The sequence below is a fragment of the Argentina silus genome (genome assembly GCF_951799395.1).
Source record: "Argentina silus genome assembly, chromosome: 22".
NCBI lineage: Eukaryota > Metazoa > Chordata > Actinopteri > Argentiniformes > Argentinidae > Argentina > Argentina silus.
The window spans coordinates 12,919,430-12,938,339 of NC_139676.1; the positions used below are offsets into that span (position 1 = coordinate 12,919,430).

General features: G+C 45.4%; 2 protein-coding genes across 2 annotated transcripts in view; one reads left to right on the forward strand and one right to left on the reverse strand.

Annotated features, from left to right (window-relative positions):
• usp43a (ubiquitin specific peptidase 43a) overlaps positions 1-9,076 on the forward strand; it is a gene marked incomplete at its 3' end in the record, with an annotated part of 80,640 nt that extends 71,564 nt beyond the window's left edge. The window contains exon 14 of the mRNA XM_083693641.1: positions 9,024-9,076. Within this exon, the coding sequence (XP_083549767.1) occupies positions 9,024-9,076 (53 nt within the window). The remainder of the gene's footprint in view (positions 1-9,023) is intronic.
• Positions 9,077-15,703: 6,627 nt separating this feature from the next.
• On the reverse strand, positions 15,704-18,625 carry mchr1a (melanin-concentrating hormone receptor 1a; the record flags this gene model as incomplete). Its single annotated transcript, XM_083693642.1, has 2 exons — positions 15,704-16,734; positions 18,607-18,625. The coding sequence occupies 2 exons, from the start codon at positions 18,623-18,625 to the stop codon at positions 15,704-15,706; spliced, it is 1,050 nt and encodes a 349-aa protein (XP_083549768.1).
• Positions 18,626-18,910: the final 285 nt, after the last annotated feature.

Consider the following 18,910-nt stretch of genomic DNA (forward strand, 5'->3'; position numbering starts at 1 on the left):
GAGTGGAATATGCAGACATCATGCCTAGGCCTTTAGCTCAGTGGGCTAACATTCTTCGAACACAGGCGCTCACACAGAGAACAGAGGGAGCTTCGTCTCCCATACGACATGTTCACTGCACTGTAACAATGGGGTATTCTCTCAGATTACCATTTTAACTACAGTAGGGTACACTTGTCTGAACACGCGTGAAAGTGTCATCCTTAAAATAGACCACCTGCCAGTTGAAATGCTGTCATTTCATACCTGACAACTAGATGATGCGTCTCAAGGGATTTAATCCAGTGTCACCAGATTTCTTTCTAATAAATAAATAAATACATAAATGACAGACCGAGGAATCCATTCTCGGTTTCATCTATTCCGCCCCACACCTTCCCACCTTCCCACCTTCACACCTTCCCACCTCCTCATTTCTCATGTGACTCTTTCTTACCTGTCTCCACTGACCTGTATCTTCTCATCCATTCTCTCAACATACAGTAGAGTAAAGAAATAATAATAATAATAATAATAATAATACATTCAATTTGTATAGCGGTTTCTCATGGACTCAAAAAATAGAAAATAACAAATAAAAATATAGGAGGACAGTCACAGAACATACGTAACATAGGGACCTATTTATACGTTGAGAGCCTTGGTCTTTCTGCTCCACTGTAGAATTTCTCGTGGCGTTTAAAGTGGTGAGGCATTTGAGTGAAGGACCTTCTCATTGGTCCATGTTGATTTTAGTACGCTCAGTCTCTATGGTTCTGTGTGGTTCTATTCCCTTCTCATTGGTCCATGTTGGTTCTGTGTGGTTCTATTCCCTTCTCAACAAGCCAGTTAGATCTGATGACCTCCTTGTTGGAGAGAGTGGGGTTTTTTTTTTTGGGGGGGGGGTTCTAAAGCTGTTGTTTTCTAGTGATCCATGTTCATCCTGACCTTCAACATACAGTAGGGATCTTCTTGTCCGGTCTTTAATCTGTTTTTGACGGCACATCTTCTCCAGGAGAGAAACACCTTAACCCCCCCCACACACACACACACACACACACACACACAACGACACACACAACGACACACATTCGTTTGTAATGAGTACTTTACGATCACAACCATGGCCTGGAAGCACTCTGGACCAGAGTGAGCACACAATAAAGATTGATTGTCTAGTCTAGTCGTGACCACTTGTCCATGTTTTGCACACATTCAGAAGTGCTTTTAATGCTTTCAATGCTTTTGATGGATGATAGGACGATGGATTTTTTATGAATTCACATTTGCCCACGGCCCTCCTTAGAAAGCCTTTCTAATACTGTTTTCACTCTACAGAGCCAAGCTGATCTGAGCTGTCTTGTGCTGGCCTACTTTGGCATCCACCATACTGTAGTCGCTGAAACAGTCCTTGAAAGTTATCGGAGCCAGCACAGCGTGGTTCAGGCTGGCCCTGTGGTGTGTACAGCCCTGAAGAGATGGATAGATCTGGGGATCTATTCGTCTAATATATAGGAAAAGGGAGTTCGGTTTGGTGTGGACACAGAGGACACAAAGTCTGTATTGTTTCAGGAACATTTTATTTCTATTTCTTTAGTTTCTGTGGCTCATCTAAACGTGTACACAACAATACCTATCACAACGTTTACTGTACCAAAACGAGCACTTGTATTTAAAAAAAAAAAGAAAGAAAAAAAAGAAAAGACTACGAAGAATGAAGGATGTTACCCTTTTGTGAAATGTGGAAGACAAAGATGTTTTATATGCAACTTTTCTACATTTTATAAAGGCTTTGTAAATATATGAACATACATAGCTATATATACTGTTATGTATAGGGATATTTGAAGTAGAAGACTTATGCACATTGCAGTCATGCGTCTATGGGGTAACTAACGGTAACGCACAAATATGATTCAACTGAAGCCTGTTTTGTTCTCAGCACAAGGGTACGATAGGGTATGCTACTACTGTAAGGGTTGTATCTGCCTAATATGTCTGCTTTACATGATATCCTGTTTTATTTTTTAATACTACAAATAAAACACATTGTTTATCACTAAATGGCCTTGTGTGGAATCGTTTGTACCGATGCATTAATGTGTTGGTTGATTTGATTTAATTAATTAAATTGCTTAATTAAATATGTACAGCCACAACATCAATTGTGTCAAAGTTGCTGGTCTTCTCTCTCCGTCATTGTGAAGTGGCTCGTGTTGTGCAATAACTTGTACAATGCTCTGTCGTTGTGTCACACCATTGTGTTTTTCCTGCTCTCAAGTTGCCGCAGCCTCATGCCTGGAAAATGTGAATGAATATACAGGACCAGTCAAAAGTTTGGACACACCTTCTCGTTCAATGGTTTTTCTTTATTTTTTATTATTTTCTACATTGTAGATTAATATTGAAGACATCAAAACTATGAAGGAACACATATGGAATTATGTAGTAAACAAAAAAGTGTTAAACAAACCAGAATATGTTTTATATTTTAGATTCTTCAAAGTAGCCACCTTTTGCTTTGATGACAGCTTTGCACACTCTTGGCAAGGTGTGTCCAAACTTTTGACTGGTACTGTATGTACAGCCACAACATCAATTGCAATAGCAGTGCACAGTGCAAACTGTGGTAGTTGTTCATCCTCTTCAGGCAACTGAAAGGACACCTGTGGTGTATCAGCTTGGTCTATCTACAAGACCCCATCTCCCTTCCGTACCTCCCTGCCCCACTGTTCTCTTTAGGATATTTATTGAGTGTTCATGTGCAATGTGAGGGCCAGGAGGGCCAGGAGGGCCAAGGGGGAATTGGTGAACAGTGCACAGTCAATTGTTCAGCCCTGGACAGAAACATTCTTCAGGTGAAGGTCTAGTACAATGGTGTTTTGAATAACACATATTCTTGTTCGTCTACTGAGGGGCACAGACACTGAAAAAGCCACCATTAGTTTGATCTCCTTTCAGTAATTTCCTCTCAGCAACGTAGCGTATTTCAACCTTGAAAGGCAACAGGAATTATGTGGCATTCTGCAAAGGAAGAATTTGTTTAAGTAAGTGAATCATCTGTTCATCAGTCATCATAAGATAAAGTAATCATTGCTCGGACCAGGGGCCATAGGCAGTCACAGTGCTAGAAGAAGGAAAATGTACTTATTTTTTCTTCTCCCCTGCTACCCCCCTGTACAAGTTCTCTCCTGCTAATAAAATATATTTATTAAAAACAAATAGCCTACTGGCATTACGACTGCCAATGACCCCTGGTCTGAGCATTGATTACTTTGTCTTATGATGACTGTTGGGTAGATGATTCACTTACTAAAACAAATGTATTGTTGTAAGTCGCTTTGGATAAAGGCCTCTGCTAAATGCCGTAAATGTAAATGTAAATGAATGTAAATGTTGCATTGCATCCTGAGTGTGACAGTATTGCTCTTCATCTCCTGCAACTCACATTGCTTTTCACTAAATGGGCTTGTGTGCAATTATTTGCAGGCCTACTGATGCATCACTGTATTGGTTGATTGATTGATCGATAAATTGCTTTTATTCGATGACTTAAATCATATGTACAACCAACATCAAAATGCAATATCAGTGCACTTATTTGAACATTTTTGTGGTCTAGTTTCTGCTTCCAAGCTGGAACATTTCTCGTTAGGAGATGCTCTGAATGTTCCTGTGCAGTGGAGTGTCAGGAGGCCAAGGGAGTGTGTTGTGTAACAACAATGTTATAACAATGTTATTCCTTAGCCTCGAATGAAACATCAGAGATGAAGGTCGAGTACAACGGACACCTGAACACACCTCCGCATCATCACCGAGAGACGGCCATTCAATTAGTTACAGTTCTTCTCGGTTGCTAAGACATGATGAAACTCATCACCACCTTCACAGCACAGCAGGAGTCGTCTCTTGCAAATGTGTTAACACTTTTTCATTGGTTTCACACATTCCTTCACACCCTTTTTCAAAACAGTTAACACAGTAACACATAGTAAGACCCAAAGCTCTGTTGGATTCACTGTGTTAAACAAAAGGAAAACATCTATTCACAGCTGATAGAAATGACTTGCATAATCATGAATCTCTAATGCACCTGTCTGAAACTGCTTTGCACTCTCAATCAGCAATCAGTCCTTATCCATCAATAAAAGATGCCACCTCTGTGTTGCTGTTTGCAAGCATGGAGGCCAAAGGCCCGTAAGGAGAGTAAGAGGCCACGGAAGAGGAGTCTGAGGAAGAGGAGCCTGAGGAAGAGGAGTCTGAGGAAGAGGAGCCTGAGGAAGAGGAGTCTGAGGAAGAGGAGTCTGAGGAAGAGGAGCCTGAGGAAGAGGCGTCTGAGGAAGAGGAGCCTGAGGAAGAGGAGTCTGAGGAAGAGGAGCCTGAGGAAGAGGAGTCTGAGGAAGAGGAGTCTGAGGAAGAGGAGCCTGAGGAAGAGGCGTCTGAGGAAGAGGAGCCTGAGGAAGAGGAGCCTGAGGAAGAGGAGTCTGAGGAAGAGACGTTTGTATGCGTGGTGGAGGAGCCGCAGCAAGAGGAGGAAATAGAGCTCAAGTTTCAAATCACCATGTCATCAATCATGGCTTGTCCTTTAGAGAGGCTGGACAAAGGGTCCAGCCCATTCTGAGTCTGAGCACTGTGGCATCTATTGTCAGACTTTTTCGGAATGAGAATAGGTGTCACAATGTCACTGTATACCACTGAGTATTTCAGCTTTACTGCGTTGCCCTGTTGGCAGAACAGACTGTGTCTACAGTAACGCAGTTGTTTCATCAGTCCCATTTATGTGACTGTCATAATGTCAATTTTAACATGTATTTTGCATTTACTTTATAGAATCCACAGACAAACCACACACTGGTGGCAGAGGAAAGACCTTTAGTGCTGAACAGGAGGCTGCCATTGTAGATATGGTCGTGGCAAACAATGCGATCAGACTGGGTAAAATCCAGGCAGTAGTGATGGCAGATCAGGGAGCATTTAGAAATATCAACAGTGTGAGTTTGGCTGCTATTGATCGAGTCCTTACACGAAACCATGTCGGAATGAAGCAGCTGTACAGAGTTCCATTCCAAAGAAACTCTGACATCGTGAAGGAGGCGAGACTCCAGTGTGTGCAGGTCAGGATTAGTTATTGTAATGCCTTGTCATACCATACAGTTACATGCAACTGGAATAATTAGCTTGAATTAGCTTTTTTCTTAGAGAATAATGGAGCTTGAACCTGAAGGGGCACATCACATATTCATTTATGCGAATGAAGCCGGCTTCAACCTCTCTAAAGTGCAGAGGAACATCATTAGGCAGAGGGCCGCTGTTACAGTGACAGGTCAGAGGTCAGAGGTATTACTGTGTGTGCTGCCATCTCAAATGATGGTGTCCTTTGCCACATACCAACTATCAGCCCACACCATACGGAACGCCTCATCACATTTCTTGATGCACTGAATGGAAAAACTGGTTCCACCCGAAGAGCGAGGGCTGTTGACGCCTGGCGTGACTCTGGATGTCATTATTTGGGACAATGTTGCCTTCCACCGCTCTCGCCTTGTGAATGAATGGATTGCAGCACAGCCCCGTATGATGATGCAATTCCTCCCTGCATACTCTCCTTTTCTGAAGCCAATTGAGAAATTCTTCTCTGCTTGGAGATGGAAGGTATATGATAACCAGCCACATGACCAGATGTCCCTCCTGGAGGCAATGAATGCTGGTTGCCTGGCAATAGGAGCAGAGGAATGTCAGGGATGGATAAGCCATGCAAGGAGGTTTTTCCCTCGGTGCATTGTGAGGGAAAACATCCAATGCGATGTTGATGAGAATCTGTGGCATATTCGTCAGGAACGAATGGACTAAATGTGAAGTTCTGAGTATTTCTTTATTTTGTGTTTTGGATATTTCCACCCATAAGTTTCCTTTGGTTGCTTTTATGTTTATTTTATTTACAGCATTCAGCATTTCTGAGTTTGAAAAGTATGGAAAAAAAGAATGACATTGATAAATCTGATGCAGTACAATAAAAAAAATTGTTTGAGTATTTCAGATTTTGGGTGAAGTTCTTTGGTGAAGAAAGAATGCAGTACAAAAGCTGTACCACAAAGAATGTCCGAGTTTGTCTAGTCTAGGTGCTTACATTTTTTTTAAGAAGAAGAAGACTCTTTATTTGGCCTTGCAAGCAATTCTCATCAATTGTAGGAATTTGACATGTGCACACCCCTCCCGAGACAACACACACACACACCCAAGGGAGAACAGATCTCTGGGCACAGGGCAGTCATATTCGGCACCCCTGGAGCAGTTAGGGGTTAAGTGCCTTGCTCAAGGGCACAACGGCAGTGGTAGGAGCTTCAGATATGATGCCAGTAACCTTCCAGTTACCAACTCACATCCAGCTCCCTCCTAGGGTGGGGATCAAACCAACAACCTCCCAATTGCTGGCTGGCCTCGCTAACCTCTAGGCCACCATTGGCACAGAGAGACCTGCACACAAGAATAAAATGTCTAAAAATGAGAAAATGAGAAAATGTCTCTCTTTTTTTACAGTATTTCAACAGGGCATCTCAGAAGTGTAAAGTGCAGGGTTTGTTATATCTAGTAAAACCATCTTTGGGGAAAAGACGACAATTCATGCTGTGATTGAGCAACCAACACTTAGCCAGACAACGCCACCTTGGGAAATAATTTAAGGAGGGGATGACGGCTGGCCTCCTTTCATGCAGCACTCAGTGAGAGTTTTTAATAATGAGCACTTCATGATATGAGATCATCATTATGTCTAATGTGTCTCCGTTCTCCATTTGTTGCCATAATGGATCATGCTGGGTGTGTGTGTGTGTGTGTGTGTGTGTGTGTGTGTGTGTGTGTGTGTGTGTGTGTGTGTGTGTTTGTGATCTGTGTGTGGGTGTGTGTGTGTGACCAGTGGGGCTCCACAGAGGAGAGGTAGATAATAACCTATTATCTTCCCATAGAGAGCATAGATATGGCAACTCCTCTTCAGAATGGAATCAACAAGCCTACAATATCTATAATTGTATGTGCGTGCGTGCGTGCGTGCGTGCGTGCGTGCGTGCGTGCGTGCGTGTGTTTCCTCTTCCATCCCTGGTGGCTGATTGCTCTAATTAACTTCAGGGGCGGGTCTAAAGATACATGCTGCGTCTCTCATGCCTGACATTGATGAGAGGGTGAAAGACACAGAGGTCTCTACATGTTGTATGAACAGCTGCTGAAGTGTCGTCTGACACTGTCAAAAAGGTGAGACAGGTGAGTCAGAAGGTTGGTATCCAGGTATCCAGAAAGTTGCCAGTCTCAGTGTTGATGAGGAACATCTTGGAACCGAAAAATGGCTGACCTTGTGCCCAGAGCTCTGTTCTCCCTGGGGGGTGTGGAAATGTGGAAATACCGCATTCCAAACAGTGATTGATTGATTGGTGATTGATTGGCAAATAAAGCGTGGTTTGCAGTCTTGAAAGGGCAGCCTTAACTGTGACAGGTGCCTCTCAGTCATATAAGCACGATCTTCAGTGAAAGAGAAAATGAAAAACATTTGCAGATGAGAGCTCAGAGCCAGGTGTGACACTCGAAGGGAGGGAGAAGTAAGTGTCTCCAGAACACGTGCCCAGGGGCCTCAGGGAACATGATCCGGCTCAAGTGTTTCAGTGAGTCACCCCTCAACTCAGCACGTGCTGCTCCCTCTGCTCTCCTTCTCCTTTGATGATGCCATTGTTTAAAAGCAAGCTTCATACTAAACGTGACATGTCTTTACTTGTGATTGCAGTGTGTGTGTGTGTGTGTGTGTGTGCGTGTGTGTGTGTGCGTGCGTGTGTGTGTGTGTGTGTGTGCGTGTGTGTGTGTGTGTGCGTGCGTGCGCGTGTGTGTGTGTGTGTGTGTGTGTGTGTGTGTGTGTGTGTGCGTGCATGCGTGTGTCTGTGTGCGTGTGTGTGTGTGCGTGGGTGCGTGTGTGTGTCTGTGTGTGTGCGTGTGTGTGTGTGTGTGTGTGGCTCTATCCTAGGGCTCTTACTGTTCTCCCTCTATACCAAATCTCTTGGCTCGGTAATTTCCTCACATGGTTTCTCCTACAACTGCTATGCAGATGACACTTGACTCTTTCTCTCTTTCCCCCCTTCTGACTCACAGGTGGCAACACGTGTCTCTGCGTATCTTGCAGACATTTCCACTTGGATGTCAGCCCACCACCTCAAGCTCAACCTTAACAAGACTGAGCTGCTCTTCCTCCCGGGGAAAGCCTGCCTTCTCCAAGACTTCTCCATCACAGTAGAGAACTCTACTGGGACCTCCTCCCAGACAGCCAAGAACCTTGGGATGATCCTTGACAACCACTTATCCTGTGTGGTGAACATCACAGTGACAGCACGCTCCTGTAGATCCTTCCTCTACAACATCAGAAGGATACGTCCAATCCTCACCAGAGAAGCAGCACAACTTTTGGTCCAAACACTTGCAATCTCTGCCCGATCACTCCGCTCTTCTACCTCGGCTGGCCGCCTGGCACCGCCGCCTCTACGTGGATGCGGCAGCCGCGCTACTCGGTCACGGTTTTTCACTGTCCTTCCGCCCCGCTGGTGGAACAAGCTTCCCACTGCTATCATGACTGCAGAGTCACTAACTATCTTCCGCCGTAGACTGAAGACCCATCTCTTAACTGTCCCTCCTAAAGACCTCTTTATCCCCGCTCCCCCCCAAGTTTCTCTCCTGAAAATAAATTAAAAAAGAAAAAAAAAGAAATCTTCCTTTCTTCTAGCACTGTGACTGCCAATAGCCCCTGGTCCTAGCATAGATTATTTTTTCTTTTTTTAATATTTTATGACATTTCTTCTTTATTGGGATAGAGACAGTAGAGACTGACAGGAAGGATGGGTGACATGCAGGATATGCCGGAATCAAACCAGGGACCTTGTGATGATACGGTATGCGCCTTAGTGTGCTACGCCACTGAACGTCCCTAGATTATTCTTATTCTTATGATATACTGATGGATAGATGATTCACTCGCTTAGACGAATGTACATCACACCATGTACCCTCACCTCAAGGTAACAATGCTGTGCTGTCACAATTGAAGCACATGGGGAACTTGGTGGCGTAGCACACTAATGCCCTTACCACGTAATCGCAAGGTTCCTGGTTCGATTCCGACCCTCGACCTATCCTGCATGTCATCCCTCCTCTCTCTCTCTCTCTCTCATCCTTCCTGTCAATCTCTACTGTCTCTATCCCAACAAAGCAGAAATGCCCTAAAAACATATATAAAAAAACAACAATTGAAGCACCTGCTGTTTGAATCATCTTGGATGAATAATGGTTATTCCCATTGATTTGCATTGCCTAGATATTATTGATTGATCTTAAAATTGAGCAGGTTGGTTCTCAACAGGGTTACACCTATAGACCACTGTACTGAATGTATTCTGTTAAGCCAAGGAGAGCTGGAACTGTAGGCCATAATGTGCCCTAGATGTCATACTATTTCAAACAAGCTGTGTTGCTTGGAGGTGAGATTTGAGCAGTTAAGTTTGAATAACCGGTGGTGATGATTCATAGCCTTGTGCCTCACACACACGCACGCACGCACACACGCACACGCACACTCACACTCCGCACGCACGCACGCACACTCCGCACGCACGCATGCACGCACGCACACACACTCACACTCCACATACACACACACACTCACACACCTCCCACCACCCCTTTCTACACACACACATGCACACACACACACACACGCACACACACACATACACACACACACACACACACACACACACAGTATCTAACACTAGTAATGATCCTGTCTTTAAGTTGACATTTCATATCTCTGAGGGAGATCGTGTCTTTCTCTGCTATCCTGTGTTGGTTGCTACCTGTGCCACTTTAGGCACTGTGCTCTTTAAGTTTCTTCTCTAAATGTCAAGCATATCCTTTTCATTTCAGACCTCCCGTTGTTATGGGCGGAAATTGTTATAGACGTGATTGATATGGAGCCGTGCAGCATACGGTACGATAGTGTTCCTATTGTAGGAATGAAACTGATCAAGAGAAAATAAATCCTTCAATCACATGACATAAAATGACATATATATGGATATATATATATATATATATATATATATATATATATATATATATATATATATATATACTGTATATGGTAATATAGATATTTTCCGAGCATGGCATTAAATGTCTTTGTGATATCCATTGTTTGGGTGCAAGTTCCATGCATAAAAAAGTGTTTGCAAGTTCCCCTCCATCTTCTATGCATTATGACATGGGATGCAGGCTCTATTCAAAGAACCGGAACCGTTGTGTTTGTAATCAGTGGTCAACTGCACTCTTCTCAATGTCTTCTGTTCCTCTCAGAAGATGAAAAATGTATGAAACATTATCTTTACCAGTTTTCAGACCTTGTCCAGGAGATAGTTATATATCACACTCACACTCCGCACGCACACACGCACGCACACTCACACTCACACTCACAGGTTATTCATTTTCAAGGGTTCCACTTTAGTCCAAAGTTTCAATCGCTGGACATCTTTTATTGCTTTTTCTTTTGATGTGCCATTGCGGGAAACCATCTCATAATGACTGGAGATGGATCGGACTGATAGACACCACAAATCGAAATACAGGAAAAAGAGTTATATATATATATATAACAACACTGCTATATAACAAAAAGACCAAAAGAACCAATTAACCAGTGTTGTTAGTGAAGAGCTCTTGGGGTTGGAAAACGGCAGCACAGACCAAGATTACCAAACGATCAATCACTTCAAGTAATCACTGTTAACTGTGATGTTGCCAAAGGATGTTTTCACCTCTCCAGTATGTCTATAATGACCTTCATGCTACATAATAGCTCAGATACCACTTCCATTCTTAATAGCTGCAGTCACATTTTGAGGGTGCAGACTGTATGGAAGAACCCAAAGCAATGTCCAGCATGCAGAGTAACACACATGAAGACCACTAACAGCTCAACCAATTCAGATTCTCACGGTGAGTAGCTGTTATTTGTGATTACTGTCAATCTCCTCCACACTATGCTTGCTTCTGCTTCTGCTTCACTGGTGAACGGCCCATCGGAAGTGACAGAGACATAGGCTGGACCGGAGTTGATGGCTGACCCTGTGCTCAGAGCCCAGCGCTCTGTTCTCCCTGGGGGGGTGTGCACGTGTGTTGTCTCGGAGGGGGGGTGTGCAGTGTGTGTGTGTTGTCTCGGGGGGGGGGGGGGGTGTGTGTGTGCAGTGCACGTGTGTTGTCTCGAAGGGGGGGTGTGCAGTGCGTGTGTGTTGTCTCGGGGGGGGGGGGGGGGGGGGGGGGGGGGTGTGTGCAAAAAGATTCATTCCAACTAATTAAAGAGCAATATTCCTTCCATCTGTTGACAGAATGAATGAAGTGCTGATTTCCACATGAAATGGCTTGATTACCAACCCCTGTGTGAGCACTAGACCTGGGTTCAAATGGTATTTGAAATTGATTGCAATACAATTAGCTGTGATTGATTGAGTTTGCCTGCCACAATGGGATAGTCACAAAAGTGCACTCCAGGCAGCCTCAAAGCTTAGTTATTAAACGCTTAGCGTATTTTTAAACCCGGCTCTAGTGGGTCCTCATGCCGACACACAGGATTTGATGTAAAGAATTAATCTATTGATGTAATTTCGCCTGATTTTTTTTGGACAGATTTTTTTTGCAAGTTCTCTATTGATCTAGTTTGAGTGAGGATCTTCCTTCTTCCTTCCTTTTCATCCTCTTCTCTCCCTTGTGTTGTCTCCGTTGATGTGTTCAAACTCGGTCAAAAGCTAAAGTTATATAATGTTTCCCTCTCTGGATCGTGTACAGTGTGTCTGAGTTCTCGATCTGCCACACTGCAGAGTCCGCCCGGGTAGATGCCAGTCTACACTCACCGGCCACTTTATTAGGTACACCTTGCTGGTACTGGGCTGGACCTGTTGCCTTTCACACTACAGAGAGCTCCCTGTATCTCTAGGGTATGAAGTGTTCCAAGTGTTCCAAGTGTTCCAAGTGTTCCAAGCCTTTCACACGCCGCACATCAACATTTGCATCCATTCTCTCCTCTCCCTTTTCGTTCCAACACCGAAAAGACCCTGGTGGGTAGCGGCTCCCATTGTAATTATTATATTAGTTATTCCACAGCAGAATAATTATTCCTGAATAATTATCGCCCCGGGGCGTTCAGAAGACACTACAAGACATGATTTTCCTTCCTGGAAGAGCTTTTGGGTAAGTGGAGACTCTAATATGGAGACTACTTAGTATAGGACTAGGCTATGTTGTATTATATATGTACATGTACAGTTGTAATGATACAGTCCGTCCCATCCCCCCCGCCCCCCCCCCCCCCCCCCCCCCCCCCGGACACATCCACCCACCCACCCCTCCACTCACTCCTCCTCATTGACACCTTTCACCTTTCATCGTGTCACATGCCTGCTCCACCCACTTTACCTAGCAGAGGCCCCTGACTACCTAATGGCAGGAACCCGCCGATCCAGACGAGAGCTGCAACACAGCTGATGACAGCACCGCAAATTGAGCTGCTATGACTGACACTCGACTGATATTAAGCTGTGGGGAGCCAAAGCATTAATGCAAGTGATTCATTCATGACTTATCACAGTCACTTAGACGTCAGTTTTGAGAGGTGATGGTATGTCTTAGTTGCTATGAGACAGCTTGTTGCCATGGTGAAATATTACATGTAGGGTAAAAACACGGCCAGGGTCTAGTAGGGAGAGTTAAGTCAGAACACACACGGCAGTTTAACCATTTATTTCATGAAAATGTTAATATACTTAAGCTTGCCGTAACTGGATGGCTCCACTCTGCATACAGCAGCTCCCTGCCTGGAGTTAAACAGCTACAACATACAATTATACAATATGGCAGGGAGCCCTCTGTGGCTCAGTTGGCAGAGCATGGCGCTAACAACGCTTAGGTTGGGGGTTTGATTCCTGCTGGGACCATATATACTGAAATGTATGCACTGACTGCAATGTAAGTCGCTTTTGATAAAAGTGTCAGCTAAATGGCATATATATATATATATATATATATATATATATATATATATATATATATAGCCCAAGGCTTATCAAACCCCCCGTAGGAAATCTACATATAGAGTGACCAAGCGGGTGAAGGCCGTGGGGGTGGGTGGGAGATTCATGTTCTTTCTTTGAGATACACTGATACATCACAAGCACCACGAGGCCTATGGACGATTTGACAAAGAAAGGAAAAAACAACCAAGATATACAGTAATGACATGAATACATCAGACCCTGATACATGACCGTGGAGGCTGGTGGAGGGAGACATCAGACCCTGATACATGACCGTGGAGGCTGGTAGAGGGAGACATCAGACTCCCCTGATACATGACCGTGGAGGCTGGGGGAGGGAGACATCAGACTCCCCTGATACATGACCGTGGAGGCTGGTGGAGGGAGACATCAGACCCTGATACATGACCGTAGAGGCTGGTAGAGGGAGACATCAGACTCCCCTGATACATGACCGTGGAGGCTGGGGGAGGGAGACATCAGACCCTGATACATGACCGTGGAGGCTGGGGGAGGGAGACATCAGACCCTGATACATGACCGTGGAGGCTGGGGGAGGGAGACATCAGACTCCCCTGATACATGACCGTAGAGGCTGGGGGAGGGAGACATCAGACTCCCCTGATACATGACCGTAGAGGCTGGGGGAGGGAGACATCAGACCCTGATACATGACCGTAGAGGCTGGTGGAGGGAGACATCAGACCCTGATACATGACCGTAGAGGCTGGTGGAGGGAGACATCAGACTCCCCTGATACATGACCGTGGAGGCTGGGGGAGGGAGACATCAGACTCCCCTGATACATGACCGTAGAGGCTGGGGGAGGGAGACATCAGACTCCCCTGATACATGACCGTGGAGGCTGGGGGAGGGAGACATCAGACTGGGTGAGGGATGAAGCCCAACATGGCCTCCCAGAAAGACAAAAATTAAAGTAAAAAAGTAAACATTAACACATAAGGGAGCAAGCATTACCCTCAGATCCCAGTAGAACAACTGACACTTTCCGGTATTTTCCAGGTTAGGCCTTCAAATTTAACAAGAAGCGCCAACAGGCGTCATGTCCTTTCATATGATTCAATAACTCTCCAAATCCCTACGCGACACAATATTGTCTGACAATCACTTCACGACACAAACAACAAACGAGCACTCCTCGTGCCTCCTCCTCCGTCCTCCACTCACTCACTTCTTCCCAAAAGCATTGGAGGAGGACATCTAAAGGGAGGAACCGAGATCTTCTCCTCCAATTTGTGGAGGACGGAGGAGAAGATTTGAGGAATCATGTTTATAACAGTTGAGAAAGGAATTGAGAAAGAGTTCCTAGAGAACTGAGGAGTTGTGTTGCTTTCTGTCACTATTCAAGCAACTGTTTACGAAGCTATTAATATGCACACAATGTACAGCACTCATTATTGAATGCGGTGGCATTCACAAAAAGCCATGGTCAATATATAATATAATCCAATACATAGGCCCAACAAAATCAATTAATTATACCTCAGGTGAAAATTGGCCCTTACACATAATAGAAAGCAGCACACAAGACAGACAACACAACACAAATTACAAATATTACATACAGTAGAAGTGAAAAAGACAGTTATAAAAGCCTCACAATTTAATAATAAAAATAATTTTCAATGATCCAGTTTTACGCCAATGAAGATCAAAGTCTCAGAGTCTCTGTATCCATTAGTTTTGGTCTTGCGGTGCTATCTTTAGCTCTACTTTACCGGTGACCATAAATTGCAAGACGCCCCCCCGACTGAGCCATACGCTTTGATGTAGAGTACTACCCCTGATATGCAAGTTAAATTCAACTTGAAGAAAATGCCTGTCACTGGTAAATACAATGTTCTTACTTGTCCCTGTGTTGCATAAAGATCAAGCAATGTGACCCTCCCACAGTGTATTTACATTTTCTTCTGAATATCATCATCAAATGAATAACCAGAACGATACACAGTATTCTTAAGCGGGCACAGAGCTTTGTATGCAGTGTATGGGCTCTATTTCCAGCCCAAACGCTGGCATACTGGCAATTCGAGTCGGTGGTAAAAGGTTAAAAACGCCACTGTGCTGCAGCTCTGTTTTGTCTGCGCTCACCCGGGTGGAGTGGCGGTAAACAGGGGGCGCGTTCATGACCATCCGCAGGTCACGTGTCGTCATGTGCGCTGAAAAATCTGGCCTTGAAAATAGCACAAATATTTCTGACACACTAAGTGCCCCCTAAGTGCTCCCTAAGTGCCCCCACCTTTGCTAAGACTGGTTTTTCATGCCGTTAAAAAATATAGCCCCGATATGTGTCTCTGGGGCCTCGCCATGAGTATGTATTAGTATGTATGAGTGTGTACTGTATGTGCAGCACCATCTCTCTGTATGTGCAAGCTGACGCACACACCCAGATATCTATACACGCCCACACGATGAATACAAATGAGAGATAATAAACATGACGGTAAAAATCAGTGGAGTGCCCCTTTAAAACGACACACTGATCAGGGTACACTGACCGCACACAGTGCTGATCATCGATGCCACACACAGGTCCCGTACTCTCATGCTCATATTGTACACTGAACCCATCCACGGGTCCCTCACAGCAGACGTCAGCGAACGGCCATATTGACGGGCAGCAGTTCCATGGTGGACGGCTCTCGCTGTGCCACCTCCGGCACCAGCCTCAAGCTGACGCTACCACCGTCCGTGGTGCTGGGGTTGACCCGGAACTTTCTGCGGGCGGGCCATATGGCCACGATGAACCGCCTCTTGAAGGTCTCGCTGAGGATGATATAGAGGAAGGGGTTGATGCAGCTGTTGGCGTAGCCCATGCTAATGGCTATGTTGTAGGCGTAGAAGAAGGCCGGGCTGGGCTGCGGCACGCCCAGGTGGACCAGCTGGAGGATGTAGTAAGGGGCCCAGCAGACGAAGAAGGCCAGGCAGATGGCCACGGCCATGCGGGTCACCTTCCTGGTGCGTACCCTCAGGCTCCGGGGGGGCAGAGGGGCCACGCTTGTGGACATGTGCTGGAGGATCTTGAAGAAGACCAGGCAGATGATGCCCAGGGGCAGGGCGAAGGCCAGCACGAACTGGTAGAGGGTGAACCAGTAGGTGTCGGTGGCAGGGTTGGGCAGCAGGAGGGCGCAGCCCACCAGGTCGCCCTGCAGGGGCATGAGGCCCGCGTACATCCACACGGGGATGATGGTAAGCAGGGAGAGCGCCCACACCAGGGTGATGACCGTCGCCGCCACACACGGCGTCCGAATGTAGTTGAAGCGTATGGGGTGGACGGTGGCGAGGTAGCGGTCGAGGGTCATGGCCGTCAGGATGTAGGTGGAGACGATCTGGCTGTTGGAGTCCAGCGTCGTGATCAGCGTGCACATGGTGGCCCCGAAACACCAGGAGCCGTTGCCGAGCAACTGGTGGATGAGGAAGGGCATCCCGAGGAGGAAGAGGAGGTCAACAACGGAGAGGTTGAAGATGAAGATGTCGGGAACGGTCTGCTTGGTGCGGCACTTGGCGCGGTTCTTCTTCACGATGGTGTAGATGACCATGCAGTTTCCCATGATGCCGAGGAAGCAAATGATGCCGAAGATGATGGGTAGGATCACGTTGTTGTCGTAGGGGGCATGGTCCTCATCTAGGGAGGACACACACACACACACACACACACACACACACACCCACTCACACACACACATATGCACATGCACACATACACACACGCACGCACGCACGCACACACACACCCACCCACCCACCCACCCACCCACCCACCCACCCACACACACACACACACACACACACACCCACCCACACACACACACACACACACACACACACACACACACACACACACACACACACACACACACACACACACACACACAGAGAGTTGTGATAAAAGTAAATATATGAATAATATCCATGAATCATTCAGTTTATCACACAGATCTCAGAGCCTTTGATGTTCCCCCCAAAAACCGCAGCAGAAGAGGGGAGAATTTCCTACACGGGATGGCTGAGCACTGAAATGTGGGCCTTGCCTTCAAAATCAAACGATATACCTCAATGGGCACCCCAAGAGTTGTCACGCACCCCCATGTGTAATTCAAACCCTGAATGTGTTAGATGATCTTTAATCAATTTCAGGGCATGGACAAAGGCTATGGATCATATTAGTGCTACAAAGCTCTTAGGTAATTCCAGAATTGTTTGTCTGTATTATTGTATTATTCATGTCCACAAATGAAACCTGTCAATCAATCCGTCTGTTTATCACTTCAAAAAATCATATATCTTTCAAGAGCCACTTAAGGCAGTATTTGCAAAAACTCTGCAATGATGTAACTCATAACAGCAAGTTTCCCAAAAGTGTTGAAGCACAGATCATCTTAAATCATAGCTTAGATCATAGCTTGGATCACAGCTGATCCTTCCCATCCTGGTCACCACCTCTTCCATGGACTTCCATCCGGCAAAAGGTTCCAGTCAATCAAGACCAGAACCTTGCGCCACCTGGACAGTTTCTTCCCCATGGCAGTGGGGCTCATAAACAAGCTCCCTGCCTCTCACTGACTCTGGGACTTCCACCCCCCCCCACCCCACCCTGTCACACATACACACACACACACACACACACACACACACACACACACACACACACACACACACACACACACACACACACAATGCACTGACAGTGGAATGTACAATTATTACCATTTCACAGCCTCTAGCCTCATTGCCACTTAGCCTCGCACAGCCTACATAATGTATTGTTTTATTGTTCTATTTTGTACATTTGTTATTGCTATTTTGTTAATATTTAGCTATTTTGTAAATGTTTTTTTATGTTGTTTTTTATGTCCCATGCACCAACCTCACCAAGTCAATTTCCTGTATGTCCAAATAAAAGAATTCTGATTCTGATTCTGATTCTGATTCTGATTCTGATTCTGATTCTGAATTTTTCAGAATGTTTCGTACTGCCTCAATAATTGTAAAGACGCACGCTGGGTGGAATCCTAATTCGAGATCCGCGCGCGTAAATCGAATCGTCGCCCAAATTTCCCTTTTGAGCCTCGGCAAGATTTACCCAAATGTCGGAGTTACGGAGTTATCTCGAGTGTGATTTCATCTTATGATCTTACACATGTTGCTGTATAAAAGGTTACTGTAATTCAAATTTAAAATAGTTGACCGCGTACCTGTTGGAGCTTCAGAGGAGTTAACGGTAACCAGGGAGATGTTCTCGTCCGATACGTTAAGGAAATCCATAATACTAAACTTCACTGATGTAAAGACAGCCTAGGGAAGGAAGGACACACACATCAACAAGTGGTTATCAGCAAGTGGTTATTGCTCAAGCAAATTGTTCAAACAGTTGAAACAACAGTTCCTTGTAACAATTACAGTTGTAAATAGCAGGACTCCTTGATAACATCGTTTCCCCCCACACTAATCATAGTTGTGCCGAACTGCAAACAATGCACTGAGTATGAATGCTCACCTTCAAACATGCCACTCATGCGCCGCATCAATAAAGCTGCGTTACGTATTCCCTCTTACAAGTCGTTTTGTCTGCACCCTGCGCTGGTTAAAAAAATGAATCCTTTTTCTAGCATCGTGCCTGCCAATGTCCTTTGAAGGTGACACCAAGAGGCTGAACAAGCTTATTAGGAAAGCTGGTTCTGTCCTCGGTGTCACACTGGACAATGTGGAGAAGGTGGCCAATAGGAGGATGAGGACCAAACTCCTGGCTATCATGGACAATCCCTCCCATCACCTACAGGACACTGTGGCAGAGAAAGAGA